This window comes from Dermacentor variabilis, chromosome 1, assembly GCF_050947875.1.
Source record: "Dermacentor variabilis isolate Ectoservices chromosome 1, ASM5094787v1, whole genome shotgun sequence".
NCBI classification, from domain to species: Eukaryota; Metazoa; Arthropoda; class Arachnida; order Ixodida; family Ixodidae; genus Dermacentor; species Dermacentor variabilis.
The window spans coordinates 159,629,444-159,645,439 of record NC_134568.1 but is presented as its reverse complement, the minus strand read 5'-3'; the positions used below and the strand labels follow the sequence as shown (position 1 = coordinate 159,645,439).

Here is a 15,996-nt window from a genome sequence, read left to right as displayed (position 1 = left end):
CAAATTTTATGATTATGGTGTGTTTATATCAGAAACTTGAACACATTTGTATTCGAAGACAACTCTATTTTTGTTTTGTACTTTCAGACTGCTTCTGTGTTGAAATCTATTCATCGTTAGATTGGACACTGAGTGTGCTAATTTCACATTCTTTGGCAGGAGTCATTGGCAGGAGTCAACCCTCCACGTGACATTGATTGCTGATTGCTCATAGTATGGCAGTCTCCAGAAGCCAGGCGGAGCTGCTAACACCTGTGCTCCTGTTTTTAGCTGGCATGAACAAGACTGCCTTCAGCTTTGCCTTGCAAGCAGCTGTGCCACATAGGGCGAGGGGGGGGGGGGGGGGGGGGGGCTTTATTTTTGTATCGAGACTCCCACCTTTGCAAATTTACCACACCCAGTGTCAAATTTGACTATGAATGCAGTCAATCCCGATTATTTGGACACCGATAATTTGGGCGTGCTCGATTATTCAGACATCCCCGTGGCACCACCACTAGCCACATAGACCTAATGTATAAGGACGATTGAAATTTCTGACACCTCACAGGATGTTGGGCAATAATTTGGGCTCTGACTGCATGACTGTGCTAATTTGGCCATCAAATCAAGCAGAAGTACAGTGAAACCTCGTTAAACCGTAGTTGGCCGGAGCTCGGAAAAAGTACGTACTGAACGGTCGTACTGTTTAACCGAATTAGCCTGAAATCACCCACTTACCTGTCGAAAACGCAACTCTGAGAGAGTGCGATGAAAGGGGAAAAAAACATGCAGTATTTATTCACTTCGCGCGACAAAATTGTTATTTTCGTTTGATGCCGCGGCGCCTAGCACGACGACAGCGGCCTCAAACTTACTGAAGCTGCGTGCCAGCTTTTCAGCCAGCCCCCTCTTCTCGGCAAACACTCGCGTGGCAGATTCTTCATTGGCGTTACGTATTCTCCGTGCAAGCGCGCAGTAGTGCTGCAGAAGTCCCGGGGCGCCTTTTTCATTGCCGGGTGCTGGAGTACAGAATACTTTTCATTTGGAATAGTTGCGTTATCGCGCCCTGTTCTCGTCGTGACGATTGCATTCATGAGGCTGACGTAACGAGCAGCTTCTGCCACTGTCGGGCCTGAATCGCCCGTGCTGTCGCTTTCCGTGTCGTCCTCATCACTGTCGCTAGTTGACACTTCGGCAACAACAGAGGCAACAATGGGGAAAAGTCGAACCACGTAGCCAACATCTCTTCGCCGTCGCAGCAACGCTGCGAAGCAACTCCTTCGCATTCCAAATGCCACACACCGTAGTCAACAGCAGATCCCTGTCTCGTGCCAGCGCCAACTTCGTGTCACGTTCGATAGCACGCACAATGTCTAATTTTTCTTCTATGCTGAGCACCCGGCGTCTTTTTTATCCTAAAGCCCCGCCATACACGTTTCCGCCGACCAGGTTAAGTACCGCCAAGCTGGCCTCCTCCTCCACGCTCCTCTCCCACTCACCCCCTTAGATTCCGGCGTCAAGCGGAACTTACGTAGCTGGAGCTTCCTGTTCCGAGTGGAAGTGACACTTTGTTTTTTAGCGTTGTTTACTTTCACGCCGCTGGAGAGGCTTTAATTGCACGAGCTGCGGTTGAAACTGTGAAAGCGATTCTATCCAAGAACCACCGCCTACTGTAACCAGCGATCTGCTCGTGTTCGCTGCTTCGCGTCAACCTGCGATGGGTTGTGGCACCAGCGACAACGTACAGTGGAATGTAGTGCCTAGGCGCTTGGAGACCACTGCCGTTTTTCGTGCATTTGGAAAACAGCGACCGCGAACTACTACTTCAGCGGAATACAACAGCTTGTCCCCTTTGTATTCTTCTTATGGTGACTGCCACAGCTCTGCTAAGCACGCGCGGCCGTCTCACCATTGTCCAACGGCAGTCAACGTGGAAATTCCCGCAGCGCAACTCCAGGAAGCGGAAACGCCGGAACCGGAAATTTTTAAACCGGAAATGCCGGAACCGGAAATACCGGAACCGGATTTGGTGTGAGGGAAAAAGGCGGCATACAACAAAGGTTGTCGCTACTTAAGAAAGCGGCGGTGGCGCGTAGATGCAGGGGCTTTATTTTATCCGAGCTTCGGCATGACGCAAGTCCTCGCTTGCGCGACGCCACAACGCTCTCTGGCACGGCGTCGAAATGATGTTGATGTTGATGTGGCTTCGCACGCAAACGCACAGGACGCTTGGAGGCCGTTGTTCTGATCTCTGAGGCTTGTTGTTCTGCCGGGCCGCCCGATGGAGACAAAGCACCGCCGTGCTTGCGCGACGAAAAGTGGAAACGCTACGTTTTAACCGATGCGTACGCAATAAGCTGGTACGGTTTATGCGGATACAGAACACATTATGTTCAATGGCCGCTGAGTCGGGGATTTGACTTTACTACTTTTAAAACAAAACTACTGTTTAAGTGGGTACGGTTTAACGAGGTTTTACTGTAATTATATTTTCACTTAATTTTCACTTTGAGACGTCGCTGGCATGGTCGTCGGCTGTGTTGCTGGTGCTCCATGAAACTGAAAATAGCAAAGCTTAGTCGATCTAGTAGTCGCCAACGATGATGTGTAGTGTTTAGTTGTGTGTAGTCGCCAATTAGGATTTGATGCATGCATCGACTGACTTTCGTATCCTTGTAGTTAGAATATGACAATGGTCAAGATACAGGCCGCGGTTTTGTAGCGACGCCTTTCAACCGATTCTATGTTGCTCTTATCATTAACTGCTCTTAGCCGGCTAATCCTGTCAATGCATGCAGAGCATCGCTCTGACCACTGATGGAGCCCAAAAAGTGTGAAAAGGAATAGCATATAAGGCATTGCTAGAAAATTGCAGCCGCAGGATATCTAGGCCAATGGCAAGTGTATCCACTAACCTTGCAAGAATACCATTTCAACACAAACTGTTTCAAATACTCTTTCTTTCTGCAGGAACTTAGAGAATAGCATAGATTACCTGAATGTGTAACTACTTGTAACATGTCACGATCGACAACACGCCACACGTCCCGAACTTGCGCTTTGTTTCCCGAACGCCATAGAGTTTCTAAATGAATACCCTAGAGGGAAATATGGCGCTAATGTCTACGGTGCTCTCATGAGTGTTGCCTCAACCTACATGGGAATGATGGGAAGTACAGGCTTCGGATTGACTTCGTTCTTTAGACTAGTGCCGTTTGCTTGCAGCGCAGTTAACGGAGCTATACTCAAATATTATCGCGTAAAATCTAATTATATTTCTGCAGTATGTTATATAATGTACAACACGCTACATAAACATTGTATGACTTTTGGATGGAAGCACAGTTTACTATGGTTTGTCACCAGAACATACCAGGGTATGCATTCTTGTGCGATTTCTGTTCCCGATTTAACGTCAGAGAATAATCCTAAAACACGCATTTCAATGAGCACATAAACAAGCAATGCATAATAAAGCCCTCAATAAAATTCGATTATCAAGCCACTAGTAATACAACTGTCTGTCTTATATATCTGTATTGCCTTCTTTTTCCTATTCTGAAGTTTCATAAAGCACATAAAGCTACAGCGCCAACCTAACACACTTAACAAACCAAGGTCCAAACAGTCAAAACATATTCTTTCATCGTTTACGATGCCGTCGCTTTCTCATCAGGGTTTCGACACCACAACGTGACACAAACATCGTCCCAGCCGCTGGCTCAGCGCGCTATCGCCACTTGAGCAACATAACAAAGGCAGAGAGCTTGGCATTGCACTGTCCCACTGCAGGTTATCGCAATTGCGCTTGAAGCTAAACCAAAACTGCCCTAAAATACTTGTAGACTAGTTCGCCAGTCAACAGAATGCCAATCCAAAGCCTGTACTTCCCATCATTCCCATGATGGTTGAACGATCGCAGCGCCAGATTTCCCTCTAGTTATACTAATATGAAACTCTATGCCGAACGCCAGCCTTGCCTACTACACAACCACACTCCGAGTTCTCCCGTTCGCCACTCCCTCCCCACACACTCGCACGCTCGCACCGCTGTCTTCCCCGCACTCACACACACACCACTTCACTGCTCAGTCAACTACTGTTGATCCTGCGCCTGGCCTCCGAGAACCGTGGCTCCTCATCGCGGGTCTTGGGCTCGCTTGCCCCTGCCCTTGCGCGTCATAACCCCCCCCCCCCCCCCCCCCCCCCCCCCTCGAATCGTGAAGCCGTGCTGGTAGGAAGAAGCCATGGCTCATGGTAGAGCATCAACTGATCAGCGTGGGCGGTAGTTCAATGACGTCCTGTAGTAGGATTGCTTAAAACAAAGTCATTGTCACGTAATCGTTTGACTACACAATAAGGTCCACTTCGCCGCGGTGCCAATTTTGCCGAAATGCCCCTGGCTGCATCACTCAAGGTATGAGAATCCAGGAGCACAAGGTCACCCTCTTTGATGGTTGTTGGCTGCCGATGACGGTCGTAACAAGATTTCTGCACCTTCCAAGCAGCTGTCTGATGTGACCGAGCATACTGTAGGGCCTCTCCAAGGCACCGCTGGAGTTCTGCAGCAAGTGCATGGTGTGCTGCTTTTGGAAGCTCCGTGTCCTTGTCGCTTGCAGGTTCCCGTGGGGTGCGCAACTCGTGGCCGTAACACAACAATGCTGGAGTATATCCGGTGAGAACGCTCTCGGCAGTACGCATGCCAAGGCCTATCTCGGGTATATGCCAGTCCCAGTGTTTGTGGTTGGAGCAGTATGCCCGTAGACACTGCTTAATTGTGCCATTGTGACGCTCCACCATTTGGCCAGCTGGCCGGTAAGGCACTGTGTGACGATCTTTGACGCCCCAGTGTTTCAAGAGGTTGTGCCATAGTGTGCTAACAAAGGGCTTGCCATTGTCGCTGGTGATGGCCACAGGTGTGCCATGGCGGCAGAAGACTTGCACCATGCACTCTAGTATTTTTGCACTTGTTGCTGCTCGTAGAGGGAAAAGCTCTGGGAACTTCGTAAATTTGTCAATAACTACCAGCAAGTATTTGTGGCCCCGAGGTGTAGATGGCAAGGGCCCGATAATGTCAACACTGAGTTCTTCCATGAGTGATGTTGCCCACTGACTGCTCATGAAGCCTTCTGGTATCTTGCGCTGACAGACAGTACAGCATTGCACATACTTTGATATGTCCGCTTGCATGCCCAGCCAGACGAATCGTGCAGCAACACGCCTCAGAGTTTTGAAAAATCTAGTATGGCCTGCAGTGGGATGGTCGTGGGCCACTTTCAGGGCCAGCTGCCGCAAGTGATTAGGTAGCCACGCTACCTTCTTGTTGCCTCTTTGCTGAACCAGCAGTCCGCTTGGCTGCAGTTCCGTTGTTTCAGCCAGATCGCGAAAGAGGTGATGATCAGGGTCCGAGCTTGGGAGCCGAGTCCCTTGGACCACTGCCTTCAGCTTTAAGAGGCGATCATCACGAGCTTGTTCTTGTACAAGCTGTGTTGTGTTACTCAGTAGCGAAGAGTCAACCTCCGAGGCAACAGCTACTTCATCAAATGTGATTTTGCCTTCAGGTTCTGGAGCAGCATTGGGGAAAAGCGTCTTATGTAGGTTGTCACTTGGCTTGTCTTCACACTGGAGAGGGGCTCTACTCAAGGCATCAGCGGGTATGTTTGCCAGCCCTCGTCTGTGCTTGATTCGGCAGTTGAAGCCCTGCAGCCGAAGAACCCAACGCTTGACCCTGGGTGAAGCTTGGTCGGTATTAAACATCCATGCCAGGGAGGAGTGGTCACAGTGTATCTCACACTCCGTAAATTCAAGATATGCCCTGAACTTGTCCACTGCCCAGACTACTGCCAGGCATTCCCACTCCTGGGCAGTATAATGTCTCTCAGCTGCTGTAAGGACTCTGCTAATGAAGCAAACAGGCTGCAGACCATCAGGGCCAGCCTGCAGTAGCACAGCTGCAATTCCAATGTCACTTGCATCTGTCTCCACCACAAAGGGTCAATTTAGATCTGGGAGGCTTATAACAGCATCCTGAGCTAAGGCCTGCCTGAGTACAATGAAAGCCGCTCTTGGCACTCCTCCCACTGCCATGGCTCGTTCTTCAAAAGGTTGGTCAGTGAATGTGCCGTCAGTGAAAAGTGAGGGATGAAGCTTCTATAGTAGCTGACAAGTCCCAGGAAGACTTGCAACTGCTTAACTGTGCTAGGTCTTGGGTAATCCAGCACCGCACGCACCTTCTCCTCATCTGGTCTGCACTGCCCAGGGGAGATGACGTGACCTAAAAACTTGAGGGACTGACGGCAGACCTGTATTTTATCTGGATTAATCGTAAGGCCAGCACCCTTAATGCGTTGTAGCACTTCCCTTACATGCTCAACACGGTTCTCCAGTGTCTCTTGAGTATACAAGAACATCATCTAAAAATGCCATAGCAAAGTGGTGATTGATTCCCTGCAGCACCCGGTCCATTAGGGTTTGAAAAGTTGCTGGACCACTTGCCACCCTGAAGGGCATCCTCATAAACTCAGATGTACCTTGATGGCAAATGAAGGCCGTTTTAGCTATGTCAGCCTCGCAAACAGGAATTTGGAAAAACCCTTGGGAGAGATCAAAGCTGAAAAACCACATTGCTCGGACCAATTGCGCTAGCAGCCAGTCTGTTCAAGGTATTGGGTAGGCACGTACTCGGGTGCGTGCATTTAACGGTCGGTAGTCCACAACAAGCCGGTAGCCTCCAGACTTCTTTGCAATGAGCACTGGGGCGCTAGTCCACGGGCTGGTGCTTCGTCTTATAAGGCCCTGTTCTAGGAGGCCATCCACACAGCTCTCGATGATCTTTTGCTTCTTCGCATTCACTGGAGTAGCTTGCATCTCACGGGTGCACTGTCCCCTGTGTCAGTGTGGTGCTGAGCCAGGGTGGTACATCCCGCAACTGTAGTAAACAGATGGCTAAAGTCATCGAGAACTTTACTCATGCTTGGATTTAGTTCCCTGGTGCCAGCCTGATGCATGTTCTCTATGCCCGGAACTACACGCACTTCTTCAAAGAGGCTGTGCAAGTGGTACGACTCTCCATCTTCTATTGCAAGTGCTGTCACTGGGTCTTTTTCACGCTTAGCAAATGGCACCATGCACTGTGGATCCGTTCCAATAGTCCATCCACCCAGCGATACATGTAAAGAGATGCCTGTTGCTGTTAAAAAATCTCTGCCCAGCACAATGTCCCTACACAAGTCTGGCACACACAGGAAGCGTTGATTGCGGCTGCTTGTTGCCCACTTTATTTTGCACTTGAGGGAAGTCGTTGACTAAGACCAACCTGTTGCCAAGCGGAGTGCTTATTCCTGTGTCTTAGGTTTGGCGCCCGCCTCGACCGCTACCCTTGCCGCCGACGCTCCAAGCACGCTCATGCTTGAGCCTGTGTCCAGTAGGGCCTGGAACGTCGTCCTCCCGATCTGCACTTCCTTGTTGCCGGCGAAGGCCACTACTTGCAGCGCAGTCTCGTAGGTGCTTGCCGGTGTAGCGCCTACCATCCCCCGTTTCCCGTACACTGAGAGCGGATATGTCCGATCCCGTTGCATTGGTAGAAGTGGGGTGGACCACGCCGACCTGTAGGGCACTCGCGAGCCATGTGACCGAGGCCTCCGCAGCGATAATCCTCTGTGGTCAAGCGGCTGGTACCTTTGCGGCTGTGACGGCGTTGAGAGATGTGGCGTCCTTGTGGCGAATGCGGCCAATCCGTGCAATTGGTCACGGTGGTAGGAGGGCTGTATTGTCGCGGGGTGCAACAGCCAGCGGGATGCCGCCGGCGGATACTGGAACGGCGCGGCAGCCGCTGTGATCAACCCTCCGGGTAGTGTTCCCGGCATGCCGGCCACGTTTATAGCTGACTGGAAGGCCAAGTCTCTTGCAACTTGGTCAGTCGGAGGCGGTGGTGGCTTATACTGCATGCGCCTACAGAAACGCTCCATGAGGCCGTCAGCGGCCTTCGCCAACTCCGCGAGACTGGTGAACTGCCTTCCCTCCTCCAAATCCTGGAGTTGCGGGTGCATCTGCCGCAGCACGCGGTCAACCTTTTCCGACTCTGGCACTTCGCCACCAATCCGGTCGTAGTAGGCCGCGATTGTATATATGAATTCCTTTAAATTTTCTTGGGGATGTTGCATTCGGAGCTCCAGCTCTTGTTTCAAGCGGCGCTTCGCGTCAATGGAGGAGAACTCCGCAATAAACTCCGCAGTGAACTCCTCCCACGACGCAAACTAGTTCACAAATCACTACCACAACTTCGCGCTACCTTCCAGCGCAGCGGGCACAATGTGCGTAAACCTCTTGTCAGCTGCGACACCGCTGACCAAACAAAACGTTTCAAGCCGGTCCAAAAATTCTTCGGGGGACTGATGGTCGTTGAACCCCTTATACTTTGGAGGCTGACCTGGCTGACCTCCTGTGGAGCGTGGAGTGCAGACGCTCGCCGGTTGAACCGCCGCCGCCGTTGTCGTAGAACCCATAGGCACTGCCTCAATCGCCATCAGTCTTTGTCTGACAGCTGCCGCGATTCGCTCGCGTTCTATGGTGGATCCGTTCGTCTGCCCCAGCAGATGCTGCACGAATTGTTCGGGAACGTCCACTGTCTCCATGTCCACGTAGATCCCGGACGAGCCCCCACTTGTCACGATCGACGACACGCCACACGTCCCAAACTTGCACTTTATTTCCCGAACGCCCACCTTGCACACTACACAACCACACTCCGAGTTCTTCCGTTCGCCACTCCCTCCCCGCACACTTGCACGCTCGCGCTGCTGTCTTCCCCGCACTCACGCCACCTCTTTACCGCTCAGTCAACTACTGTTGATCCCGCGCCTGGCCTCTGAAAACTGTGGCTCCTCATCGCGGGTCTTGGGCTCGCTTGCCCCGGCCCTTGCGTGTCACAAAAAATTTGAGAAATTCTTTATCAATACTCAGAAATCACATACGTACCACCTACTGTTAAATTCTTGTGTACTTGTGCACTTGTATAATTCTTGTGTAGCAAATGTGATCATTATGTGCGGTATGTCTGTTCATAATATTTGAACCATGTGACGTTTGCTCCCATCAACTCCAAATAATATCTGTAACTGTGTATTGACTCTCTTTTTGTCTGTAATTATTTTCCCCATATTGTTTTTCCCCTTCCTGTAACAGTCCCCATTGGGATTGGCAGTATGTAATAATAAATAAATAAAAATGTGTGCACAGCAACACGCATTGACAAACCTTGGCCGTATTTTTAACGATCACCTTCGGAAGATATTTTCATATCTCGTGTCACCACCACGGGCGGCGGCAGCATTTCCGCACAGTGATAAGATAGCGTGCTTGGCACTGTGCCAAAAATGACGTCGCTCTCAGACGCCAATGCTTCTTGGGCTATAGTTGCGCAACATTGAAGGTATCTCCATAAGTGATGATTCAAGAATATGGCATGCATTTTTGGGCACTTGTGGAATAAGGTGACTTATGTTTGGGCAAATTTGGTATTTTGGACTTCCAATTAGGTGAACGTTTTTGCGGCTTCCGTTGAGTATAAATTATCTGTTGGTGACTGTACATCGGTGTAGAAGCTGTCTGGAAATATCAAACAAAATTAAGTTGTCTTCGAATATGATTGTCTTCAAGTTTTGTATACAAACATACATACCATAACTGCCATATCAGAAGTGTTTACAATTTTTTTTTATTTGGTATTTGTTGACATTACTAGTTTCCAAAAATTGTGTCTGCCAAAGTGCATAAGCCACCTGTGCAAACAGCATATACTGCATAGCCAGTTGTGATGTGTTGTGGTGTGGCTTCCTCTGCTTTTTCCTTTTCTTTATCTCCTTCCTTTTCTCGTCCCCTTGAAGAGGGTAGGTGCGGTATCCCTTTCAGGAGGCAATTGCTAGCTTGCTTCTCTTTATATCTTTGTGGTGCTTATGTACGTTTATGTAATTAATAATAATGATAATAATAATAATAATTTGAAGGCACATCTTGCTTACCAAGTGTAATTATGTGTACAGTTAAACCCCTCAATAACGAAAGCCCTCAAGAACGAAATTCTTGCTGCAACAAATATATCTGGCAGCCCCAGTGAATGTCCATAGAGTTCGATGCATTTGCTCCCTCTCAACAGCGAAGAGTTTTTAAAAAGCAATCCTGCATTAATGAAAGCTTGAGGTAGTGATCTCCAACATTTTTTCGGCACATGAGCCTGTGGGGAACCCATAAGTACGAAAATTGCAGCAGCGCACTCATCCGACAAGTCAGGTGCATATGTTTCCTTCAGCAAGCACCGGTGCGACCATTCCTGTTTACATTTGGTGAGATATTGAGGATGATAGCAATGAGATCCCCCGTCCCCACCGCTGAAAATGGCGCTTTGCTAGCCATCTGTTGGCAACTACATAGGCTCATGACTTTCCTGTGATGACACTGGCGACCGCTGTCACTGCCCCATAGACATGCATAGACTGCCTGACTGCCTGCTGCCATGAAATCTCGCTGTCCACCACATGCATGCCGAGATTGCTCGTGCCTTGCTTACGTCCTGTTTTATTTGGCCTATCGGAAAGATAGCACCTCCTGTTAAAAAGCACAACTTTTTGATGCTTCTGGAGAAGTCTACGATCATCACCGAACTGTGAAAAACAGAAAGAAGTCGGATATTGCAGAGGAGTTCAGTATCCTGTGTAGCTCACTTTCTATGATTCTGAAATCCAAAAACAGAGCATCATGGCAGCAATTCAGAATGGTTTCTTGTGCACAGCACAGGACAGTGGTAACGCCGGTCTACGAAGACGTTGACAAAGCTGTATTCCAGCGGTTCCTCGACAAGAGAGCAAACAAGCTGTCTTGCAGCAGAAGGCTATTGACCTTGCATGCATTCTGGGGCAAGGTTAAGCAGAACAAAAGCTACTTTTTTCAATAAATTTTGGTTATAGAAAGTAATGGGTGTGCTTATTTGTCCATTTTCGCGACAGTAAAATTCTCATGACAACAAAAAAAATTTCTTCCTCGGCGGTTTCGTCGACTTACCATGTTGTGCAACGAAAAAATCAAATGTTCATACAGGAGCACTTGCCCCTAGTGCATCAGATTACAACTTCCTATCTACTTTTAAAAGTACAATCACATGAAATTTTTTGTTCAGGGATGTTTAAACAAAAGTATTACATGGTCTTTTCTCAAATTTAGTTTTTTATCAGGACAATTTCTTACCTTCAAGCTTTTAACCTCTTCAAAGAATAGATATACACTATTATTTACAGTGCCTACTTTTTTTTTCTCTAGTCTTTTGTACATTAAGTAGCTGCATGTTTTTGAATGAATAGAACACAGACATGTAGAAATTGCATTGTGCTACTTTCTTTTTGGTTTAGTCAACATGACAAAATGTTTCTTTAGTTATGCATTTCGTTTTTTTTCCAGCAGGACATTGTTGGTGTACATGGCTGTAGCCGTGACACGGCTGGAGGAGCAATGTTCGATGTTTCCCGAGCAGGGCCCAGTCGAAGCAGCTCTGCACGATTATTCAGTCCACCCAGTCTCTACAGCCGCAGGGAATATTCCCGCATGGATAACCGAGACTTTGGTACACGTGAGGAACTTTTTTCATTGATGTACCACATTTAACTCATTCATTGACAATTTAAAACTGAATTTCCTGCTGATATGCACATTTGGTAGGTTAAACTTGGTAAGGTATGAAAAAGTTCCTACAATGTTTTTTCAAAGTTTACTGAGACTTCAGTTTCAAGAACGGAAATGAAAAGCATTACACGTATAAAACAAAGTCATTTTTTTAAAGTATTCTTTGTGCATGCTTTGACAATATCACCATCTTTTTAACACCTCTAGAACTCCTGCAGCTTAGAGTGAACCTTGTGACTGTCGTGGCCAGTACAAGTTTTCGCAGCCAGGATAATGCAGCCATGCCATTCATTTGTGTCTGCCTCTTACAATTCAGCGCATACAGTTGAACCCACTTATAACGACACCAGTTTCAACAATATATTGAATATAACAATGAGCAACTGATGCACTGTCAAGTTTTGTATGTGCTCTATGGCAAAATGAACCGTTTACTACAATGCTCCCATGCCGCATTGTCGGTTCTAACAATTTAATCCTAGAAAAAAAATTCGAAAAGTGCCAGCCACTTTGTCACACTTACCTTTGAGCCGTGCACCCCACAAGGCATGCATCACATGGCATCACATGCATCACATGGAAACTTGCGACCTTACATTGCCGATGCCGGAAGGATGGAAGGGAGACTGGAGAGGAGCAACAAGGGCGTGTGATGCAGGGTGTGCGGCACAAAGGCGCAGACACCACGTAGCCAGATTTAATTCTTATAGCCAATAATTCAGCATGGGAACACTGTATTACGCAGTTTATTTAACCACAGAACATGCACAATAGTTGAAGGAGCAGCAGCTGCTCATTGTTACATCCGATAATGCTAAAAGTAGGTTTGACCCGTACCGTATTTACTCGTGTAATTTACACCCCCCTAAATTATCACCCCGGGTTTTTAAAAAGCTTTTACTCACATATTTTGCACTTCCTGTCCTGCCCTGCAACAGCTCGTCAGCGTGCGTGTGCAAGCAACGAGCAGTGTCGGCATGATACAACAACCCGCGCGAAACCAGAAACCTAATGGCAGACACGCGAGGAAGTCTTGTGTGCTCGTGCATAAACAAAGCTTGGAACTGCGTGTGGGAACACGCATATTAGATACGATCTGCATGCCTCCTGGTGGGTAACCAGTTTGACCTTCGCACATGCTCTCATGTGCGAAGGTATTCTCGAGTGATTACCTTTGGAGATAGTTCTGCTTTTGCGAGACTGGTCACTGGACATGCTGGATGCATTGAAGCCTGTGGCCAACAGCGCTCTTGGCACTCTACGAAGTTAGCGAGCTTGGCACAGTGCCCAAGACCAAGTGCATGAGGCCAAGTACATGAACACATTCAGTGATGGGGACAGGTGCTGCTCAGAGAAAACGGTGAAAGAGAGAAAGCACAATTAGATGGCAACGGTGCAATTAGAAGGGTGAAGGCAGGAAGAGGCTGAGTGACATAAACAGGGTGAAGGAAAACGAACGATGACAGGCAAGTGAATGCGAGGGAAAGAAAAAGGAGACAAGGGAGGAACCCGGAAATCAGTCTGAGCTTTCCACATGCGAAGGGATGCTTTTTTGACTGAGGTGCCGGCGCCTTGAAGGAGTTGCTGGAATATGGCGGCACTTCTCATGCATCCGGGTTCACAGTTTCACGTGGGTGGGGAGTTCACCAGGACTGCACTAATCCATCATAAAACTCTGGACGTCACAATATTAGGGGACATATAAGTAGGGTTCTACTGTATACATTATTTAGGACATTTTTGCAAAATTTTCATGTAACTTGCGCACCACCCTTTTGAAGCCCGAAAATAAGAAAATAAAAGTGTATTGATTACTTCAGTAAATACGGTACTTTCTTAAGTTAAAATGCTTGAATGCTTGTCTCCTCGGCTTTTTTTCGTGCATCTCGGTTATAACATATATCAGTTATAACAATGGGATTTTCTTGGCACTTGAATACTGTGCTAAGTGGGTTCGGCTGTATTTTTGAATGCTTGCCAGAGGTTGCTGTAAGGACTGATTGAGTTTCATACGTGAAAGCTGCATTTGAAAACCTCAGATGAATGTTTTCTACCCTTGAGCATGTTTATTTAAGCATGCACTGCTCACACTCTGCGTTGCATCTCACAGCAGATTCGCAATGTGCACTCTGCGGTAAACATGCTTTTGTCTGGCATGAAAATGGTTTTGTCAAAGTCTGTGGAGCAGCATTTGTATTTTATCTCAGTTAAGAACTTTCCCTCAGCCTCCTGAACTTGTGGTCACAAGATGAAACATGCTTATGGGCAAAGCTAGGTACAGTTGGCTACAAAAGTTTTTTGAACACGAAATTCGCAGGACAGCTGAATTCCTGTGCAGCTGGAGCACATGACCATGAATTGAAAGTTTCAATCTGTACTAGTAGTTTCTGTGATCTATGCAACGATTCTTTATATTAGAAGTACCATGCCTTAACAGGGATTAAATTCACATTTGTTGTGAGACCAGTGTCCCATAAATTTTGTGACCAACTGTACTTCAAGGAAAACTTTGATAAAGTGGCATACTTCGTGAAGGAATTGAAGCTGGCTACTCTGGCAAAAGTGGAGCAGGAAGGTCATTCTTGCCAGGGAGCTGTTAGGTATGGAGAAGTACGAGTTCACTCTAAGTACGATTGCAAAGTTTTAAACAGCAGGCAGTGCTTGATGTACCATAAAAATCCGCGTGTAATCCGAGGTTTTTTTCCTATTATTAACATCCCAAATTTTCGCCCCGTACTATATGTGGATCTGAATGAAAATTTAAGTCAGAAATTTGGGCTAGAAGTTTCGGTTTCATTATTGCTGCATGGCTATGGCTTGACTTCATTATTGCTGCATGGCTACGGCTTGGCTTCCTTATTGCTGCATGGCTACGGCTTGGTTTCATTATTGCTGCGTGACTACAGCATTGTTTCTTTATTGTTGAGTGCACACTTGGCAGCACACATGCAAACCATGCTTCGTGAAGTACATCTTTTTTATTCCACATTGAAGGACCAAGATGTCCGGACCATGAAAACAGTACTCAGCTGCTTTCAAGAGAAAGGTTATTTTAACCGCACAGGACATCGGCAACAGTGCAGCCGGGAGGCAGTTTGGCGTCAACAAAGGAAGCATTCGCGGATGGTGTCGACAGAAGGAAGCCCTTTTCGCGTGCAATGGAACACGAAGAAGCTTTCGCTGCCCAAAGAGTGGGGCATTCCCAGAAGTCAAACTTGCCCTGACGGAGTTTGTACACCAATAGCGAGCCGCGCATCTAGCTGTGAGCGTGGAGCTTATTCAGACAAAAGCTAAGTAGCTTGCAAGAGAAAAAGGGCTACCGAGCTCCACCTTCAAAGCAAGCAAGCACTGGATTTATTGCTACATGTGCCGTGCTGGTTTTTCCTTACGCCACTGAACATTGATTTTGCAAAAGCTGCCAGAATCGTTCGAAGAGCTGCTTGTGGCTTTCCAGCGCCTCATTATTTTGCTGCGTAAGTCCAGGAACTTCCAGCTAGGGCAAATCGGCAATGCTGACCAAACGCCGGTTTATCTGGACATGCCATCGCCCCTCACCATGCACGAAAAGGGCTCTAAACAAGTTTATGTCCGGTCCACTGGCAACGAGAAAACACGAGTTGCCGCCATGTTGTCGTGCATGGCAGACGGACGCAAACTCCCGCCCTATGTCATCTTCAAGTGCAAGACAGTGCCTAAAGGTGAGGAGCTGCCAAAAAATGTGGTCGTGAGATCCCATGAGAAAGGCTGGATGAACAAGAATCTTGTGCTCGACTGGATAAAGTCCGTCTGGTGTAGGCAGCCCGGCGCACTGTTGTCGTTCCCATCCATCCTCGTGCTGGATGCATTTTGTTGCCATTTGGCTGACTCGGTGAAGAGGCTGTTGCATGAATCCGGCACTGAACTTGTCGTTATCCCGGGTGGGATGGCGTCTCAGCTGCAGCCTTTAGATGTTTGCATGAACAAGCCGTTCAAGGACGCAGTCAAGCGGTGTTATGCAGATTGGATGCGCTCAGGTGAGCCTGCAGTGACGCCGACCGGGCGGCTGAAGTGGGCTTCGCCAGCTATGCTATGCAAGTGGATTGTGGACGCATGGGCCAGCATACTGGAGGACCTTGTGCATCGCACATTCAAGAAGTGCGGCATCTCGAACGCGCTCTATGGCACAGAGGATGAGTACCTCTGGGAAGATATGTTAGACAAGGAACTATCCAAAGAGAGCTCGGCTGAAGACAGTGATTGAAGTGTGGAGTACAATTTAAATAAATGTTTTCCTCGAGTTTTCCTTACTCATATTATACGAGGGTAAACATTTTTTTTTTTTTTCCATTTCGCATCCCAAATATT

General features: G+C 47.8%; 1 protein-coding gene across 7 annotated transcripts in view; it reads left to right on the top strand.

The window, feature by feature from the left end:
* vir (VIR_N domain-containing protein) overlaps positions 1-15,996 on the top strand; it is a 372,111-nt gene that overhangs the window by 327,060 nt on the left and 29,055 nt on the right. For 6 of the 7 annotated variants that reach the window (XM_075698519.1, XM_075698512.1, XM_075698531.1 and 3 more), the window contains one exon: positions 11,434-11,599. In XM_075698519.1, the coding sequence (XP_075554634.1) occupies positions 11,434-11,599 (166 nt within the window). The remainder of the gene's footprint in view (positions 1-11,433; positions 11,600-15,996) is intronic. The other variant, XM_075698501.1, reaches the window with a different exon arrangement.